The following is an 18,999-nucleotide window of genomic DNA, read 5'->3' as shown; positions in this document are numbered from 1 at the left end:
ACAAGCACAAAGCTTACAATGAATGCAGAAAACCCTAACCCTAGCTTCTCTTCTTGCCTTTGATCCGCCTCTTGACTCGGAGAGCTTCCAAGAACCTTCAAGAACTGGCGATCATGAGCTTTGAGAGTGCTGTGGAGGAGCTGGCGAAGATCTGAGATGAAACCGTGAAGAGATGCCGCAGCCATCACACGCCTGCAGCTATAAACGACGCCAACGGTCGGATCCCGATCGATTCGAATATTCCCAATCGATCGGGGAGGCTTTGGATCGATCCACGGATCGATCCAGAGCGCCTCTGTGCTCTGGAAAAGCGCCTGGATCGATCCACGGATCGATCCAGCGCTTATCGCGCGAAGCAGCCGCGTCCCAAACGATCCACTGATCGATTGGGACCTCTGGATCGATCCACGGATCGATCCAGAGGCTCTCTGTTCGCTGGGATAGGTCTGGATCGATCCACTGATCGATCCAGCACTTGATTTTTGTCCAAAACCAAGTCCCAAACCTCCCAAACCAACATCCGGTCAACCTTGACCTGTTGGTATGTCATGCCTAGCATTTAGTCACTCCCTTGACCTGCTAGGACTCCCTTACCAAGTGTCCGGTCAATCCCTTTGACCCACTTGGACTTTTCTCTGTGCCAAGTATCCGGTCAATCCCTTTGACCTACTTGGACTTTTCTTTCATGCCAAGTATCCAGTCAATCCTTTGACCTACTTGGACTTCCCAACACCAGATATCCAATCATCCTTGATCCATCTGGATTTTCCCTTGCCTGGCTTCACTCACCAGGACTTTCACCTAGCTTCACTCACTAGGGTTTTCCATCTGCCTAGCTTCACTCACTAGGACTTTCACCTGGCTTCACTCACCAGGATTTCCATCTGCCTAGCTTCACTCACTAGGGTTTTCCATCTGCCTAGCTTCACTCACTAGGACTTTCACCTGACTTCACTCACCAGGATTTCCATCTGCCTAGCTTCACTCACTAGGACTTCCTTCTGCCTGGCTTCACTCACCAGGATTTTCCATCTGCCTAGCTTCACTCACTAGGACTTCCTTCTGCCTGGCTTCACTCACCAGGACTTTTCTTCTGCCTGGCTTCACTTACCAGGACTTTCCTTCTGCCTGGCTTCACTCACCAGGACCTTCATACTGCCTAGCTTCACTCACTAGGTCTTTCATTTTGCCTAACATCCCAGTTAGGACTTCCCAGTCAAGTATCCGGTCAACCTTGACCTACTTGACTCTTCTTCAATCAATATCTTATTGTCAAACATCTAAACCCAAACCAAGACTCAGCTTGGTTACCCAGGTCAATCTTGACCTGAGGGATATTGCACCAACAATTTGAACTCTTAACCTTTGGTATAAAGTCTTTAGAACTAACTCACCCCTCTATTAAGCAATTATTAATTCAACATAACATTTTAGCAACTATATTTTCTTCGAACATATATGATTTGTTCAAAATTATTATTATTATTGAATATCTTAACCCTTAAAAATTAAATTAATTTACTCCCATGATTTGTTTTCATGCCTTCGTAATATTTTTTAACTCTAAAATGATATAATAATAAAAAAATTTAATATAGTTTAGGTTACTATAAAACCTATTAAACACTATCAGTAATAATTTAAGGTGATCAAATCTCATCTACCCTTCAAAACTAACAATCGCCATGAGCATCAAATCTATTCTCTTCAATCCTAAATTATTCCTCCCTAAAAAATATTCAAACCTAAACTTTGAAAATTCCACATCTACCAAACATAGACACAAATGTACATTCCAACCCATAATGTTTCATTCCTAACCAAACTCAAATTTAAATTTTTAAGATTCAAATCCCATTTTTTAATAAACAAAATCATTTTCCTATAATTTCATTTTTTTTTTCCTGATATCTAATTCTTACCATCTTAAGTAGTGATCCGTTCGATCCTACACTTTTTTGTATGGATCACTAATAAAAATAAGGAGTGCGATCTAACATCAGAGGTAATTCAAACCTCAAATGTAATATGGTGAAATTTATATAGCTGCCGACTGCCGAGGAAGTCTAGATTAAGTCTGAAGTTTTCATCGCATCATAATCCACGGGCCATGGATGAGGTGGATGACATGCCTCCATGTAGGTTATAGTATAGATGATGATAAAAGAATATTTTTGTCTCCAATATCCCTGTCAATTTATCTCAGGATCAATACGTAAAAGATAAAATTATAGTATAGATGTCTCTAGGCTATAGTGTAATAAAAGTGCGTCAAATTATTCAATCTCAAACTACCCTACATTTATAAAAAAAAAATTTCATAAAATGAAACACGTGAAATTAGGGATGACAATGGGTCGGGTTCGAGTCGGATTCTATATCCTCCGTCTTCATACCCATCGGGTATAGGATCTCCGATGAGTATACCCATACCCATTAAATTATCGGATATCTTTTATAGTTATAATTTTTCTTCTTTCTATCCAACTATTATCATTCAACAAAAATATATTAAAATTAACAACCTATTAAAAAATATATATATATAATTAAAAAAAATAGATTAAGGGGGCGTTTGGTTTAGGGGAATAGGAGTGGGGAATGTGAATGAGAATCATTGATTGTCATTGTTAATGTTTGGATTATAGGAATATGAATAGGAATAAGGGAATGAATCCTTGAAATTGGGTAATAACTCATTCCCATGTACCTCCCCTTCAATGAGCCATTACCCTATTTTCATAAATCAAAATATTCTCTTATTCCAAAAATACCCTTGACCTAAAACTAAAATTTTCTCCCTTAATATCAAATATCAAAATTTATTTATTTATTTTTTCTTCATATCACTTCTCTTTGTTCTCTCTCATCATTTTATCACACATTTTCTCTCTCCTATCACACTCTCTTTCCTCTTTTTTCTCATTACACTTTCTCTCTCATCATACTTTCTCTCTCCTCAATCTCTTCCATCACACTCTCTCTCTCATCATACTTTCTCTCTCATCATCTCTCCCATCACACTCACTGTTATCTTTTTTCTCATCACACTTTCTCTCTCATCATACCTTCTCTCTCCTCACTCTCTCTTATCACACACTCTCTCTCCCCTCATTTTTTTCTCATTACATTTTCTATCTCTTCATCCTCTCCCATCATAATTTCTCTCACATCATATTTTATCTCTCATCATGCTCTCTTCTATCACACTCTCTTTTCTCATTTTCTCTCATCATACTTTCTCATCACATTTTCTTTCTCATCATACTTTCTCTCTCATCATTCTCTTTCATCATATTTTTCTCTCACATTCATCTTTCTCTCACATCTAATTTTTTTCTCTTATTTTCCTTTAAGGGTAAAAAAGGAAATATTGATTTATTCCGATAGAAAATATGCAACTAACCAAACATTATTTTTAAGAGTGATATCCATGCTCATACCCATTTCCATTCCACAATACAATGATTCTCATTCCGATTCTCATTCCCATACTCATACCAAACTCCCCCTAAATATCTATATATTCTCCTCCTAATATCAACAAAAATAGTAAGTTGATTTTAAAAAAGAAAATTTTCTTTAATATATGCAGGGGCGTAGCCAGGATTTTCGATTAGGAGGGGCAATTTTCAAAAATTCATGAAACGAGAAAAGAATAACTTACAACTCTTTGAAGATCATTGCTTTTGAGAAAAATAGAGAAGATAAAATAGAGAGGAAGAAGTAAAAAAATGGAGAACTTTACTTTCTTCGTTAGCAATCTTGACTAGTTTCGATAAGCTCGGCAATAATACAAAGAAAGCAAGGTAAGACAAAACATGATTATTTTGTTGTGCAAATAAAATCCTAAAAAATATCAAAAGAGGAAGAAGATATGGGGGTTGATGGCTACTTGATCTTGTTGCTAGAAGAGGGCAGCAACTGGTGTTGTATTTCTTGCTTGCTGGAGAAGAGAAATGAGAAGAAACAAGCTCTTGTGCTTCAAAAGAGGAGAGAAAAAAATTGTAGGTTTACCAACGTTGGAGAAGAGAAGGAGAAGAAGCAAATGAGGAAGAAGAGGAAGAAAAAAATAAAAGAGAGGAATGGGTGAAGGGGTTGCATATGGTACGACGGGGATGTAACATGAATAGGGAGAAGAGGGAGAGAAAAAAATGAAAGATTTCGTCAAAAATATCCTAATTCAAATCAATTAAACTTGGTTAAATATTAAACTTGGTTCGGTCATAACTCAACTTTAAATCAATTTCAATTTGAACCAACATAATTTTTATCTTCATATCTACCCGTTGAATTTAGTTCAAACTTGATTCAATTTTAATTTAGTTTCCTTACTTTGTGCTCTACGATTTAGTTCATCCGTTTATTATTATATATTTTATTTTTAAAATTCAATACTTGACATTTCAAATTGTGATATTTTCTCGTAGAAGTGGTACCAATAGATAACTTAGGTCATGAACTTTCCAAATATATGATCAATTTCAGTTTTCGACATTGAATGATGATGAATCAACTACTCAAAGTGACGATAAGGACTTTCAAATAAATAAATAAATATAATTTTTTTTTAATAAAATTTGAGAGGGGGTGGTCGCACCCCCTCTCCTTAAGATGGCTACGCCCCTGAATATATGTATATATATTATTTAATCGAGTATTCAGGTCGGGTATCAGGTATTGATAATTTCTTCATACCCTTTTTCATTCGAGTCGGATGTCGAATTTTTCATCGGATTCGGACAAAATTACTATCCCTACATGAAATATTAACTTCCACCCACGATAAGTATTTTTTAAATTTATCATAACCATGATGATGGAAAATTTTTATCGGTCAAACTGTCCTGGATTGGATGTTATTGTTACTCATTGTTTTTTATATACTATAGATTCCGCGAATTTGAGATATTATAAAAAATATTTCATTACTTTTACACCCCTTCGCCTTCGTGTGGGGGCCAGTTGAGTTGCCGAATGAACCGATTAGTATAAACGTAAAGCACACCCAAGAAGGTATTTACATGATGATTTGCATACACTGCTAAAATCCACGAACTGTACCTAATTTGTTATTGGTTGATCTCCCAATATCAAAACGAATTCCCTAGAAGGTAGATATCTGGGTTCATTGCTTGTAAGGAAAAATAATTCATCGTCTGGACCATGAACCGACATGAGTTTCATTTACTTAAGCTTTGGAAACGCTTGAGATCGATTGACATCAATGCAACCAAGCCACGACAAACTCCCACCCGATCCCGTTCCCTGATTCCTCCGCCAACATCTGCTTGAAATCGATCGGTAGGATACCAACTGAGAGGGTTTGTTTGATCAATTCTGGTTCTTTGAGCTCGAGAAGATTGCGCTAAGAAGCTGAGATGCGGGGGCGCGGCGGCGGCGGCGGCGGCGGCGTCAGTTGCGATCGCAGAATGTCGCGGCGATGGATGATAGTTCTCTGCTTGTGTAGCTTCGCTCTCGGAATGCTTCTCACGGACAAGTCAGACTCGAGTTGTACTCTTTTTTCATTTTTCGTGTTAAAGGTCTTATTTTGATTGGAATGGAATTGGGGATTTGGTTGCGATTAGGTTTTGGGCATTTCCGGATGCAAACAACCAGATCATCTCGAGTAGGCGAAGGCAGGAACAGGAGCTCCAAATCATCTCTGAAGATTGTACCACCAAAAGGGTCCGTTTTGCTTCCTTATTTGCTCTCAAATTGTTGGATTTGGCATTTGGGTGATTAAAAACATATACTTGGTTGCAGAAGCATACAGAAGATAAGGATGTAATGGGCGAAGTTAGCAGAACACATGAGGCAATTCAGTGCGTAGGATATATTTTTGAAGTTTTTTGTATTGTGAGGAAAAGAGCTAAAGTTTGTAGGGCGCATTGTGTGCCAGATCTTTAGACAAGGCGATATCCACGCTTCAAATGGAGTTGGCTGCCAAGAGGAGCTCAAGGGAATTGATCGGCACAGATGGCTCGCCATCAGCAGACGCTTCCAGTGAACAAAGAAAGAAGGCTTTTGTGGTGATCGGGATAAATACGGCGTTCAGTAGCAGGAAGAGAAGGGATTCGGTGAGAGCGACATGGATGCCTCAAGGTAGATTAGATAATAGTGATTCTTTCTACAAAGATAACATCTTTACTGAATTTGGTGATTGCTTATTTTCTAAATGAATATTTTTGGAGCTGTCGCTGTATTGATAGTATGTGAACCATCTTTTACTGATTTATTCATACATTCTATTAAGTATCTTCTCCCTATCTCTGTTTTTTTTTCCATTAATTAGGTGAAAAGCTTCAACAGTTAGAGCAAGAAAAGGGAATTGTCATTCGGTTCACAATCGGCCATAGGTAAGTAAAAGAACCCTCTTCTTGATTCTTGCTGATATTTTTCTTCGCCTTTATGGTCTCATGAATCCTGTGCACTTGATTTTAATCATTTTCCAAGAAGCTCTGTTGAACCTCTTTTGCCATACAGATGCATATTTTTAGATTCAGCTTTCCGGTATAATGTGAGTCCCACTTGTATCTATTTGTTTTTTTAGCTGATCTCTTCTCATTTAGTAATAAATGCTCTACCCTGCACTTTTTGCTTGAGTTCCTTATTGAGCGTAATTGTATCCACAAGGTATTCTTGACCAAGTGTTAAATCCATGTAAAGTTTGAAACAATTAACCTTGTTTTGTTGTCATCTACTGCTTAACTTGTTTTCTTATTTTCTGATGATACGTTTCTTTCTTCAACTCTACATCTAGACTTTTTTTCTGCTTCTAATGATTCTTGCATTACTTGAAGCGTGCTATGCAGTGACTAATCAGAAACCATGTCACCTCAATATACCAACTATAATTCACTATGTTCATACTACTGCAGATTTTAATGAATTATAAGCTATTTCTTTATATACAAGTAGCTTAAAACTTTTAGTAGAGCAATGGTTGTGAACACCGCTACGGGTATCCGTGAAAATATTTCAAATAAACATGCGATAGTGTATTCATTTGGTGTTACTGAACTTGGAATTTGAAAGAATGTACTACTATTATCAATATGCTTCAATGAAATAGTTAGGAAAGCCTATCGATATTGTGGTGGAAGTGATTTTTTTTCATAGACCAAGGTGGATGAGGAACTAGTTAATAAGTCCAAAGAGAAGTCTCACTATGATGTTGTCTGATGTACTTAACAAGCTAATTTTGAACCGCTAATTTATATTGTGTGTTATATCTCCAGTATCCACTTTCTTGTTTCAAGACATTTATTGTGAGTTACACTATATCAGATAATAATCAGTTTCAATACCCATCATTGGAAGCCTAAACATCCATGTCTTTGGCACAGTGCTACCTCTAACAGCATTCTGGATAAGGCTATTGATTCAGAGGAAGCTCGGCACAATGACTTTCTTAGGCTGGTAATGGATATCATTCCAGGATCTCAAATATTCTGACTGCCATGGTGCTTTCAGATTATATGCTGGGTCTGAATCTTCATGGCATCTTTGTTGCAGGATCATATTGAAGGTTACCATGAACTTTCTGCGAAAACAAAAATATTTTTTTCAACTGCTGTCGCAATTTGGGATGCTGAATTCTATGTCAAGGTGGATGATGATGTTCATGTCAATCTAGGTGCAAATTATAGTACTCAATTATGTATCTCAAGTTTTCCTCGAATAGAATTCATAGACAATGTTATATGAATTACGATTTGTATGGTATGCATATGCAGGTATGCTAGCCACGACTCTTGCTCGACATAGATCGAAACCAAGAAGCTACATAGGGTGTATGAAGTCTGGGCCAGTACTTTCCGATAAGTAATATTCTTTGCATCTTTTTTCCTCTCATAATACTGTCAATCAGCAAAGTTCTCAAAAGATTGTGATATATGAATTCCAGGAATGATAAGTACCATGAACCCGAATACTGGAAGTTCGGAGAAGAAGGAAACAAGTACTTCCGCCATGCAACTGGGCAGATTTACGCTATCTCAAAGGATCTAGCTACGTATATCTCAATCAACCAGTAAGTATATGGATTGCCTTACTAGTTACTTATCCATAAGTTGCGTATAATTCACTTCATTAAATTAAATTGTCGATGTCAGGCCGATACTGCACAAGTATGCCAATGAAGATGTATCACTTGGTTCATGGTTCATCGGTCTGGAAGTTGAACACATTGACGAGAGGAGTATGTGCTGCGGAACTCCACCAGGTCGATCAGGCACTCTCTTCTTTGGCACAAGTCTTTTGCACCAGAATTCATAGTTTTTTATATTCAATTACTAATTTTCAGATTGCGAGTGGAAAGCCCAGGCAGGAAATGTTTGTATCGCATCATTTGACTGGAGCTGCAGTGGTATATGCAAATCTGTGGAGAAGATGAAGGATGTCCATGAACGGTGCGGTGAAGGAGATGGAGCAGTGTGGAGTGCTTTGTTCTAATGGGATATCTCTGTTTGTCTGACCATTTTGACATCAAACAAAGGGAGAAAGGTCGCACCGTACACAAACTTGAAATTGATTCAGAAGTGAAGATCACGCTTCCTCATGAAAACCATTCACTCGCCATTTGATCTCTCCCTGACTCCCTCCATACTGTCATTTTTGATAAACTGCTGATACTTGTGTCCTTTGGAGGATTCTTGATCAAAATCTACTCGTAGGGTGAGAGTCGAAGAGGATGATGCAAAATAGTTCTGATATGGTTTGTTTGTTTGTCGAAAAAATAATTTAATTTGTTTATGTAAAATATTTTTTGAGGAACAATTTTAAGGGGAAAATAGATTATTTTTTCAGTAAATCAGATAAAAATCCCTGCATGCCGACTCCATCTTCAAAAAATTTTATTTTCATTCTCAAAATTTCATTTACTTCAACTACCTCAACCTCATGTAAATATTATTATCTAAACCTTATGTAAATATTATTATCTAATTATCCTTCATATTTTTTATATAAAAAAATTATTTTAATTATCCTTCGTATTTTTTATATAAAAAGTAAAAAAAAAATAAAGTATAATTTTTCTTAAATTCAACACTTTAAATCCATGTAAATATTATTATCTAATTATCCTTCGTATTTTTTATATAAAAAGTTTAAAAAAATAAAGTATAATTTTTCTTAAATTCAATACTTTAAATTAGAATTGAGTATATTTTTTTTTATGAAATTGAGTATAAATTTTTTCATCCAATTGAACATTATTTAAAGAGAATTTAGTATATTTTTCATTCAATTGAGATGGAAAAAGAGTATAATTTGATAAAAAATATATTAGATTCTAGTTAAATGTTTTGAATTTAAGAGGAATTATATTTATTTTTGGACTTTTTATACCTTAAAAAATATGAGAGGTGATCCGGTGGTAAGAGCCCGGGACCCCCTAACGAGGGGTCAATGCCACGTGGAAGTCAGAGGGCCAGGTGGTCCGTCGAAGAAGGGTGAGCCGACCGGACGCATGACAAAAGGGCAGGCCGATCGGCCTGCCCGTACACGTCTGATAGTGAAAGACGCCCTGACAGGGGTCGGGGTTCCGACGCTCAATGAAGTAGTAAATGACCGAACGGAAGGCCTAAGAGAAGGCAGGACATAATGGGCGCGCCGGCCGGCTGGCGCTGGGAATTAAGGCCGTCCGGACGACGCTCTTCGCGCCGGCCGGCCGGCCGGCCGGACGTCCCGGCCGGGCGGTGGGTGAAGGATAGGAACATCTTCTGACAGCTGTTAAGTCCTATGGATAGGCCATACTCTAAGTCTGACAACAAGGTGTTCTGTTGTCCCATCGAAGACGTGATTGAACTGTAGCAGTATGGTGTCAGGTAAGCTCTTGACAGGTACATACCGAGGTATGGGCTGCGGACACGTATGCGTCTCGGTGGACGTGCATTAATTCTTTCACCGCTCTATATAAAGAGCCTCTTCTTTCGCCGGAGGTACGCATTCTGCAAGCTTTGGAGCCACCTTTTGCTGTCCGCTTACCTGACTTGAGCGTCGGAGGGTCGCCGCCGGGAACCCCTTCCCGGCCCGACTTCTGTGCAGGTTCGCCGGAGATTCGTGCGACCCGACGGAGACCTACACCATCGACTATGAGTGCGCCACGTGCCCAGCATCTTTTGGTTCGGCGATTCGGACAGGATCAAGAGGTAATTAGGTAAATTGATATCCATTATGTTCGGATAGAGAGTGTAATATTGAGTACAAATTTTCTCACTTAATATAATTTTTTTTAAATTCAAAACTATTTAAAGATAATATAATATATTTTTCATTCAATTGAATTGAGAATGTAATATATTTTTTATCCAATTAAAGTAGAAAAAGAGTCATGTTTAATTTAATAAAAAATATATTAAATTTTAATTGAATTTAAGAGAAATTATATTTATTTTCTATATCTAAAAATAAGAAGAATAATTAGATAAATTGATATTTATTATGTTTAGTTAAGGAATGAAGATAAAGTTTTTTTTCACTAAGGACTATATGTAAAATTTTATTTGTGATTGGGGTTGCGTGTAAATATTTCCTTTTTTTTAATCGTGTAGATGTGATATTAAAATATTCTCTGCGTGTGTGTGTGTTTTTTAACATTTTCAAATATTTTAATTAAAATGATTAAATTACATGTACGTTTACCAATTTACCCGGCTCGTGATGCGGAACACGACCGACGGCGTTAAGACGATCTGGGACGCGATCGCGTAAAGTCTCCAAAGCAGTCGTTTAAAAATGATGGCGACGTCCGATTTTCGGGCGTTGGAATGGTGGCCGCGCCTCCTTCTTCTTCTCCTCCTCCTCCATCGCCGTAGTCAAAGACTAGCGCCGCACCTAATGGACCGCGGCAGTTCAAGATCGCATCACGGCAGCGGCAGCGGACGGCGGTTGGACCGCAGCAAGGCCCTCAAGAACGTTGGCTATGAGGCTGCTGCCGACGTCGAGACTCCGCGAACCTCACCCCACGTAGACCCACACACGCCGTACGGCGACTTGCCCAACCTGAGGATGCGGGGTTTCGATGGCGAGTTCGATCGCATCTGCCGCAATCTCGGCTTCTCCGACCCGGAGGATTTCGGGATCCCGACATCCGTGTGGGAGGAGGCGCGGAAGGAACGCTCGTCGTCCGACAACTTCCTCTTTGCCACTTCCCGCAATTCCTTCTCGCGGTCTCCGCCTAGCTTGTCCTCCGATGACTTTGTCTTTACCCCTCCCCGCGATTCCTTCTCGCAATCTCCTCCCACGGTGTTGACCGAACGGAGGGTTAAGGAGCCCGTGAACAGCGTACCTGTACCTCCTCTTGATCTTAGTAGAGGAGGTGAGAGGGTTAGGCGAGCGGTTGATCTTTCGAATATTATGCTGCCGAATTGGATGGCCGAATTGAGTCTCAGCCCTCCGCCTCCGATCTCTCTACCTCGCGGCGACGACCGCAGCTCCTTTGTGGAGTATTTTGTTCCCGATGGGGATGAAGAACGTCCTACCTCCGGACTGGGTGATGAGGAGAGGAGACCGTCAGAATCTGATGAGGATCAGGTGAGCGAGGACGGGAAGTACACTGGGAGGGGAGCTTCTGATGTAGAATCAAGCCACGACGGGCTGCGGGAAACGGACAGTGAGCTTACTGAATTGACATGGGAGAGTCCTGGCGACCCTTCGTCGGGGAATCCTGCCAACTCTTCATCAGCAGAGGTGATAGTAACACCCAGCGCAATGTTGAGGAGGAATATGTTGTTTTGGGAGAGAGTCGAATATCTTGGAAGTGGCTCGTTTGGGACTGTATTTAAGGCTATCAGTGAGTAAGTACCTATTCTTGCTATTGCACAAACAATATAGATCATAGCTCCCTATCCATTTACATGTCATCTGTTTTTCTTCCATTACTTGATAAGTAGCTTTCAATCGTGGCAGAAAAAAGGTATCTTCTTGCTTTTAATTATGGTTGGACATGATTTTGTAGCTTTCATAGCTTCACACAGTCAGAATACATTTTTCTTGAGCTGGTAGCATCATATTCAGTGATCACAATGCATTTTCTGAAATTGTTGGTGGCCCATTCTTCATATTTTGCTTTGATATGCTCTAGTTGACATGTTTTTCTTGTGTAAATGTCATGAATAACACATTCAAACTACATAACTTATGAATAGGAATTCCACTTTGTTTCCTTCATTTGACAAATGGTTGTGTTTTCCACTGCATGTGATGCCATAAAATTTTTCATAGCATCATCTTCTAGATTTACTATGCTATATAGCTAATCTAATTCCATTTTCCTGTTTATTTCATCTTTTCAGTGATGGATTTTTCCTTGCTGTCAAAGAAGTCTCCTTGCTTGACCAAGGAAACGATGCCAAACAACGCATATTTCAGATGGAGCAGGTGAATATACCACCTCTTGACATTATCCATCTGTGATTTATGTGGAGTTCATTATGTATTTTCTACTTTAACCAAACAAATTTTACTAGTTTTCCTAACTCCTGAGTTCATAAGAGTTGAGTTTTTTACTCAGTAGCACCCAATAATTGCTGATCTAAACCTCTTGCTTTGCCTTCAGGAGATTGCACTCTTGAGCCGTTTTACACACCAGAATCTAATTCAGTTTTATGGAACAGACAAGGTAAATAAACTGTCATGACTTTTGTTTATGATATTGTGGATTCATCTGCATTCCTCCCATATCAATACATTTTTCAGAGATCTCCATGATCATTACATGGAACAAGATAAGCTATTGAACTACTTAGTTGCAATGAATGTGGTATCCTTGTGAAGATTCTCCTCCTCCAGCACAAGATACCACTTCATGTTTCACCAGTTATTATGCTTGTCCTCAATATGCTCAGTGGATAAAATCCACCTCAACTGTTCTCCCCATCTTCAACCATATGTTAATATGAGATATTATGATACCTTGTTTCACTTCAATTTTTAGTTACTAGATGCTACTTTGTTGCATCAGCAGATAACATTTCATGAATTGTTAAAGGCTTAATAGATGTCAACCTTGGATGGATGACATGACATACAATGCTAGGGAACAACAAATGACTGAGATTAGCTTGGAATGATGCCAGGCTATAAATAGTACATTCTATAGCTTTATCATAATGAAAATGCTTTTAAATTTTGTACCATTTTACATGCAATAATTTTTATATACTCCAACAATGACAAAGAAAACATGATTTAGAGTTTTTGACATCTATGTATATTCTTGTTTACATTTTGGTTAATCAATATAATTTCAAATTTTTATTGTTGTTCTTCTTTGGAATATAGTGATTTTCTATATAAAAAAATTACATGTGCTAATTTTGCAGGATGGTTCAAAATTGTTCATCTTTCTTGAACTTGCTACTCAAGGATCTTTGGTGTCAATTTATCAAAAGTATCATTTGCATCACTCTCAAGTGTCCGCTTACACCCAACAAATTTTGGAAGGACTAAATTATCTGCATAATCAAGACGTGGTGCACAGGTGAATCTGAATGTATAGATGCAACAGTTTTTTATTTGAGGCCTGAAAATGATTCAATTACTAACAAATTTCATCACTGATTGGATTTATCAATAGATTGGTCCGTCACATGGGTCTTCTTGATACTGTTTTACCATGAAATTTGTCATGTTAACTAGGATATGCTTGAGTTGTTAGACAATAAAAGTTGGTTCTTGTCAATGACACTGGAATCATAATCTTAATAGAGCTACTACAAGACCATAGCTATTTTGATGTATAGTTATTTGGAAGTAGATGAGCAGAAAAACATTGAAATTTGATGGTGAAACCTTGTAGGAGCAAAACATTTTAGATCTAAAATCAAGATTTAAAAAAAAAGATAGACCTTCATTGTAGGAATGTGAATGTGTAGCTCTTTCAGATGAATCCAGAAGATTGTTAGTTTCATTGTATTATATAATTAATAATTCTATCATAAAAGTGTTTACTAAGAGACAATAAAATTAAAAAAAAAGAAATGTGGAAAAAGAAGTTATATGACGTGAAACTGAAAGAAAGAATAATCTGTAGATAAAGGTCCAATCGGGGGAGAAGAGGCTAACCAGCCAAGAGAAAGGAGACATGATTTGCCACCTTGATTTATTCTTCAAGTTTTGTGAGACGTAAGCTACCTTAACACTTCCAGATTGCAGTCAACCCTAAGGTCTGCCCTAATTCAATTATTCTGAACTAATTACCACATCCTAAAAAATGGTTGAAGATAATAACTTTGAGACTCCTATAAAAATGGAAAGTTAATTATGCAAATGAGAAAAGTAGATCTATTCGAAACTTTATCCAAAACATATATAGCTTGTAGCAAAATAGACCAAAGTTAGCTTTGCTACATGCTGACACCTCCATCATAAGTATGGATATTACTTGAGATCTCACTCATTATAAACTGCAAGCTTTGAAGTTGATAAAATTTCTGAGTATGGATATCTATGAATAGGGTACTGGCACCAGGAGTGGCAATTTGGGTCGGGTTCGGGTTGGCGGGTTTGGGTCAGCGGGTTGACGGGTTGGAACATCAAAACCCGAACTCGACTTGATTAATATTTCGAGTTAAATTGTTCGACCCAAATCCGACTCATTTATCTGTATTTGACCGGAACCGGACTTGAAATGACCCACAACCCGAATCCAACCCAAATTCGACCCGACCCGGAATGACCCATTTATAAAAACATGTTCATCTTAACCTGAACTCAACCCTAATCCTATCCGAAAAGACCCATTTTATTAAAACTGAATCAAAATTTGACCCGAACCCGACCCGAAAATATTTACAAATTGGTTCGTGAGTTGTAATCGGGTCATTTTAGGTTGACCCGAAGCCGACTCGTTTATTAATCGTGTCAATCAGGTCGACCTGAACCCGACCTAAACCCAATCAGACCTGACCCTAACTTGATTTTTTCGTGTTCGGTTTGGGTCGTGTTTTCGTGTCGGGTTAGAAATTGCCACCCTTAACTAGCACTTCTTTGTCCTTGGTTCCTGTATTTGCTTGGGAATCATATAACATTCTGGAGAAATTCATTTATTAGGTTTCTCCATTGATGTCTCTACCATCTATGATATACAAAAAAACATTGTGTGTTTAGAGAGCCTCTACAATAATGAAGGTATTAATCAGAAAATTTTCCATGACTCATGAATTTCTCCTACTTTGCATCTAAAGAAGGTGGACTTCTTAATTACATTTGATGATTCTAAAGTCTCTGGTTTTGTATGTATCTATGGGTAATCAGGTAGAATTATATCCTTTTCTTATTCTCAGAGATATTAAATGTGCAAATATTTTGGTTGATGCAAGTGGATCAGTGAAGCTTGCTGATTTTGGCTTGGCAAAAGAGGTATTTCTCTTTTCTTGATCTTCACAGCTGATGAGTATGAAGGACAATTTTTTCATTATTCTAATAATGTTGTTGAACCTTCAGATATCTAAGTTCAACTGGGCAAAATCTTGCAAAGGAACTGTGTATTGGATGGCTCCAGAGGTATCATACTATCCTTTTGTGCAGCATAATTTAACTATTTCCTCAGTTTGGAAGTGACAATTTGGCAATATTGCCATTAGTTCAAGAACATTCTATGATTTACTGATGAATTTGAATATGTTTGTGTATATGTAGTTAACAGTTAAACTCATTTTAATTTCCCTTTGGCTTTACCATGAAATATCCAGCTTCAATCTGCAACTTTATGCATGGAATAATGAATTGAAGATGTGTTTCAGAATTACTGAAGCTTATCTTATAGTTTTCACTTGATGTATTTATGAGCATTATTAAAAAGCAATATCTTTTGTGGTGGATTTGGTATCACAAAGAATATTTAAAATCATCCTACTAAGACGGGCCTATGCATCTTCATGTATGACCTAGTTAGTTAGATGAAGAAGAATATAATCTTGTTATTAGACGAATTAGACTTCAACTAGATTGATTTTCTAAATGCACTTTCTTTGGCGAGTAGTCAGCCAATCAATTTTCAATAGACACATGCATATTTTTATCTCGTGTATAAGTATGGTCCATGAGATTGGCTTCAACAACCCAATGAACTTCAATTTATGAATTAAGATTGTTATTTTACTTCTTTCTTGCATTAGTAATTTTAAAAATGGCTTCAAATTTCTTATATGTTGAATTTCTCCTTGATATGTCTATTATTGCTGGACCATTGTTGATGCGAGAGATATGATTATGTATGTTCTTTTGATTGTCAGAAGCTCCATATTTACATTTGTAATCCAAGGGAGATTTTTATCATATCTTTTCATTTTTCTATAACAGGTTGTGAAGACCAAGCCATATGGACCTTCAGCTGATATATGGAGCCTGGGCTGCACCGTTTTAGAGATGTTGACTCGTCGACCACCTTATCCTAACATAGAATGGGTGAGCGATCCATATGTTTAATTTTATATTGTTTCTAGTCAATTTACTTCAAGCAAGAGTTTTGCTCATGTTAGAATCCATGATGGTTCACACAAATCAGTTAGAACAAACTTATATTTTAAGTTGAGTGTTGGATGTTCTGATTCTTCTTTTCTTTTTCTGGTAACTGTGACTACAGATAGAAGCTTTTTATAAGATTGGTCGCGGCGAACTACCAGTTATTCCTAATTCATTGTCTGAAGAGGCTCGTGATTTCATCAAAAAGTGCTTAAGATTTAATCCTGATGATCGGCCCACCGCTGCTCAACTTTTGAAACATCCATTTGTCAAACAATCACGTCGAGATTCTACTGGTTCTAGACAATTTTCACCGATGACAGCAGGATCCAGGCTACAATGATTATGAATTGCCATGGAAGGTAAATCATTTTAAAAGCAGACTTTTGATTTTTGCCAAATAGAAGCAAGAAAGTTGTTGCAGTTAAACTTGGCTAGGGGATCTTTAAAAAGCTTGTCCATATAACTTAAATGCCAATTATATATCTTGAGAAACAATACTTGGAATTTCATAGAATACTTCACTGAGAAAGAGGAAATATAAAAGCTTTCTATCTAAGAAATGGGTTTGTAAGTTGTAACTTTCTCATGTATTACTTAACTAAGGTTTCAAACTACCAATTTAATTGGTGTTAGTCTATCACATATAAAGTACTCAATTAGATAGTTGCATGCAGGTACTATAACAAAGTGCAAGGGATATTGTTGTAAATCTCAATTTTTTTATTTACTTGAATTCTAATTACTATTTTTTCTATTTAAATTGAACTTATCAAAATCAGAATGCCCTTTCCATATTTTTTCCTTGCTCCAAACAAACTCTCTGGATTGTTGTTGTATTTCAAAATCAAACTGGGTGGATATAGAATGTCAAAATATCAAAATTTTCTAGTTGATAGAATTATAATTTTACGGATTTGTTATCATTTTAAGCAAATAGATTTTGAATTGGAATTCCAACACCATCGTTTTCTTGCTTCAAACAAGCTCATTTCTCAAAGTTGGATCATTTTGATTGAACTGATTCCTGATGCATTTTGCATATATTGTGATGCCTGAAGTTTCAAACTTATCTTCCCTACTTATGATCATTGATTGATTGCTTTTCAATATCGTAGGAGAGCATGTGTTTGGTGCTACCTCATTCAGACAATCGTCTTGCCTCACCTCAACTTTTGCATGCGTGGCTGAATCATAAACCAATCAACTGATCTTAACATGCAAGGGCCATGGTCAATGTGCGTTCTTCCATGTGCTGGACAAACCTCTAGGAAAAACTGCAAAAATCGTGGCTCATCCCCAACTCACTGCAACCTTCCAGGTCAGGAACCAACCTTTGTTTTGTGCCACAGTTACTTCTTCCACTCGCATATCAATGAGAATGAGCAAGTGCTGAATCCCTGTCGAGCAGTGTGTCATAGGTGAAGTGTCATCCTTGAGACCTTTGATTATGTTTAGAACTTTGGAGTGCGTTAACTAGACTACAAAGACAGCAAACTTCCAGGTCTGGAATTGATTTGCGTTTTGTGCCACAGCTTCCTCCACTTGAATATCAGTGTCAATGAGCAGTGCTGAATTTGAATCCCTGTTGACGAATGAGCAGTGAGTCTTAGCGCAGAGTCATCCTAGCCCTTAACCTTTGGCTGTGCTTAAGACTGCATTAACATAGATCCTAATCAGAGGATGTCATCTCAAGCATAGATGTTCAACAGTAGCAGCAGCTAGAAGAGAGACGCTTTCAAATTTCTTCAGAAGGGTTGCCCAAGAGTTACTAGAAATTGGAGTGTCTTTAGACTTATATATTGATTGCTATATTTGATATGTTTTCTTTTACGATTTCTAATTATATATATATATTTTTTCCTTATGGAAGTAGGAATGCTCTTGCTTGTTTTATGTACACTACGTAGCGGGTTGCCTGCATGTCATGTGTTTTTAAAATGATTCTTAGATTGAAATTTCTCCTTCAAACTTTTATATTTGATGAGCTTTTGGAATGCAATATTTCTTACAGGAGAGATTCTCTAATCTCAAGAACTCAGGTACCATGAGGGCATCTATCGTAATCCCATTGAAAAGGCAAATGGTGCGGACAAATCGACTAAAAAGGTCTGAGATCGTGAAAGTTGATGAAACGCGAAGCTGAAGATAATGGGAACTTGCAACCAGGGCTTTAACTGAGCCTGGCAACTGGTAAAAGTGCTCGGTCGAGCACAATTACTTTTTTCAAACTTGCTTATGTTCATAAGAGATGTGGCCGAATGCAAGTGCAAGAATAGCTACTCTGCTATGAAAATATGGCCGAATGAGATTCAATTCTTAGTTAATGTTCAGGTCATCTCGCTCTACCGACAGAGTCTACAAACAAATAAATCGCGTCATTTTTGAGCTATACCCGACCGAACTAGGCATGCACTCATTCCAACTTTTTTTTTTTTTTTTTTTTTTTTTTTTTTTTTTTTTTTACGATTTTTGTCTGCTTTTGTTTTTATATTATTATTTATATATATATATAAAAGCAAGTCC

At 37.5% G+C, this 18,999-nt stretch overlaps 2 protein-coding genes across 4 annotated transcripts; both read left to right on the top strand.

Moving 5' to 3' along the window:
- The first annotated feature begins 5,197 nt into the window (after nt 1-5,197).
- Nucleotides 5,198-8,815, top strand: LOC121998184 (beta-1,3-galactosyltransferase 7-like). The gene is made up of 11 exons (XM_042552973.1): nt 5,198-5,500; nt 5,589-5,688; nt 5,767-5,825; nt 5,903-6,105; nt 6,296-6,359; nt 7,350-7,422; nt 7,519-7,639; nt 7,740-7,827; nt 7,910-8,035; nt 8,118-8,227; nt 8,309-8,815. The coding sequence occupies exons 1-11, from the start codon at nt 5,382-5,384 to the stop codon at nt 8,455-8,457; spliced, it is 1,212 nt and encodes a 403-aa protein (XP_042408907.1). The 5' UTR covers nt 5,198-5,381; the 3' UTR covers nt 8,458-8,815.
- A 1,867-nt stretch (nt 8,816-10,682) lies between these two features.
- On the top strand, nt 10,683-18,846 carry LOC121998183 (mitogen-activated protein kinase kinase kinase 1-like). 3 transcript variants are annotated; one of them, XR_006116443.1, is made up of 10 exons: nt 10,683-11,804; nt 12,303-12,387; nt 12,566-12,628; nt 13,332-13,489; nt 15,294-15,369; nt 15,454-15,513; nt 16,312-16,416; nt 16,595-16,835; nt 17,592-17,794; nt 18,488-18,846. XR_006116443.1 is itself a non-coding variant. In XM_042552972.1 (9 exons), exons 1-8 carry the CDS (start codon nt 10,744-10,746, stop codon nt 16,814-16,816), a joined length of 1,830 nt encoding a protein of 609 aa, XP_042408906.1. In that variant the 5' UTR covers nt 10,683-10,743; the 3' UTR covers nt 16,817-16,835; nt 17,592-18,340. The 3 variants fall into 3 exon arrangements, 1 of the variants encoding a protein (XP_042408906.1); XR_006116444.1 differs by lacking the exon at nt 18,488-18,846 and adding an exon at nt 18,009-18,340; XM_042552972.1 differs by lacking the exon at nt 18,488-18,846 and having other exon boundaries at nt 17,592-18,340.
- The last annotated feature ends 153 nt before the right edge of the window (nt 18,847-18,999 follow it).

The sequence above is a fragment of the Zingiber officinale genome, chromosome 6A (genome assembly GCF_018446385.1).
Source record: "Zingiber officinale cultivar Zhangliang chromosome 6A, Zo_v1.1, whole genome shotgun sequence".
In the NCBI taxonomy this organism is placed as follows: domain Eukaryota; kingdom Viridiplantae; phylum Streptophyta; class Magnoliopsida; order Zingiberales; family Zingiberaceae; genus Zingiber; species Zingiber officinale.
This window is presented reverse-complemented; position numbering and strand designations above follow the sequence as displayed.

Bases quoted from the DNA above. Each gene is read 5' to 3' on its own strand.
- LOC121998183 (XM_042552972.1), top strand. From the start codon at position 10,744: ATGATGGCGACGTCCGATTTTCGGGCGTTGGAATGGTGGCCGCGCCTC. The intron at 13,490-15,293 runs GTGAATCTGAAT...TCTTATTCTCAG, and splicing joins AATCAAGACGTGGTGCACAG to AGATATTAAATGTGCAAATA. The intron at 16,417-16,594 runs GTGAGCGATCCA...CTGTGACTACAG, and splicing joins CTTATCCTAACATAGAATGG to ATAGAAGCTTTTTATAAGAT.
- LOC121998184 (XM_042552973.1), top strand. From the start codon at position 5,382: ATGCGGGGGCGCGGCGGCGGCGGCGGCGGCGGCGTCAGTTGCGATCGC. The intron at 5,689-5,766 runs GTCCGTTTTGCT...ACTTGGTTGCAG, and splicing joins AAGATTGTACCACCAAAAGG to AAGCATACAGAAGATAAGGA. The intron at 7,828-7,909 runs GTAATATTCTTT...TATGAATTCCAG, and splicing joins GGGCCAGTACTTTCCGATAA to GAATGATAAGTACCATGAAC.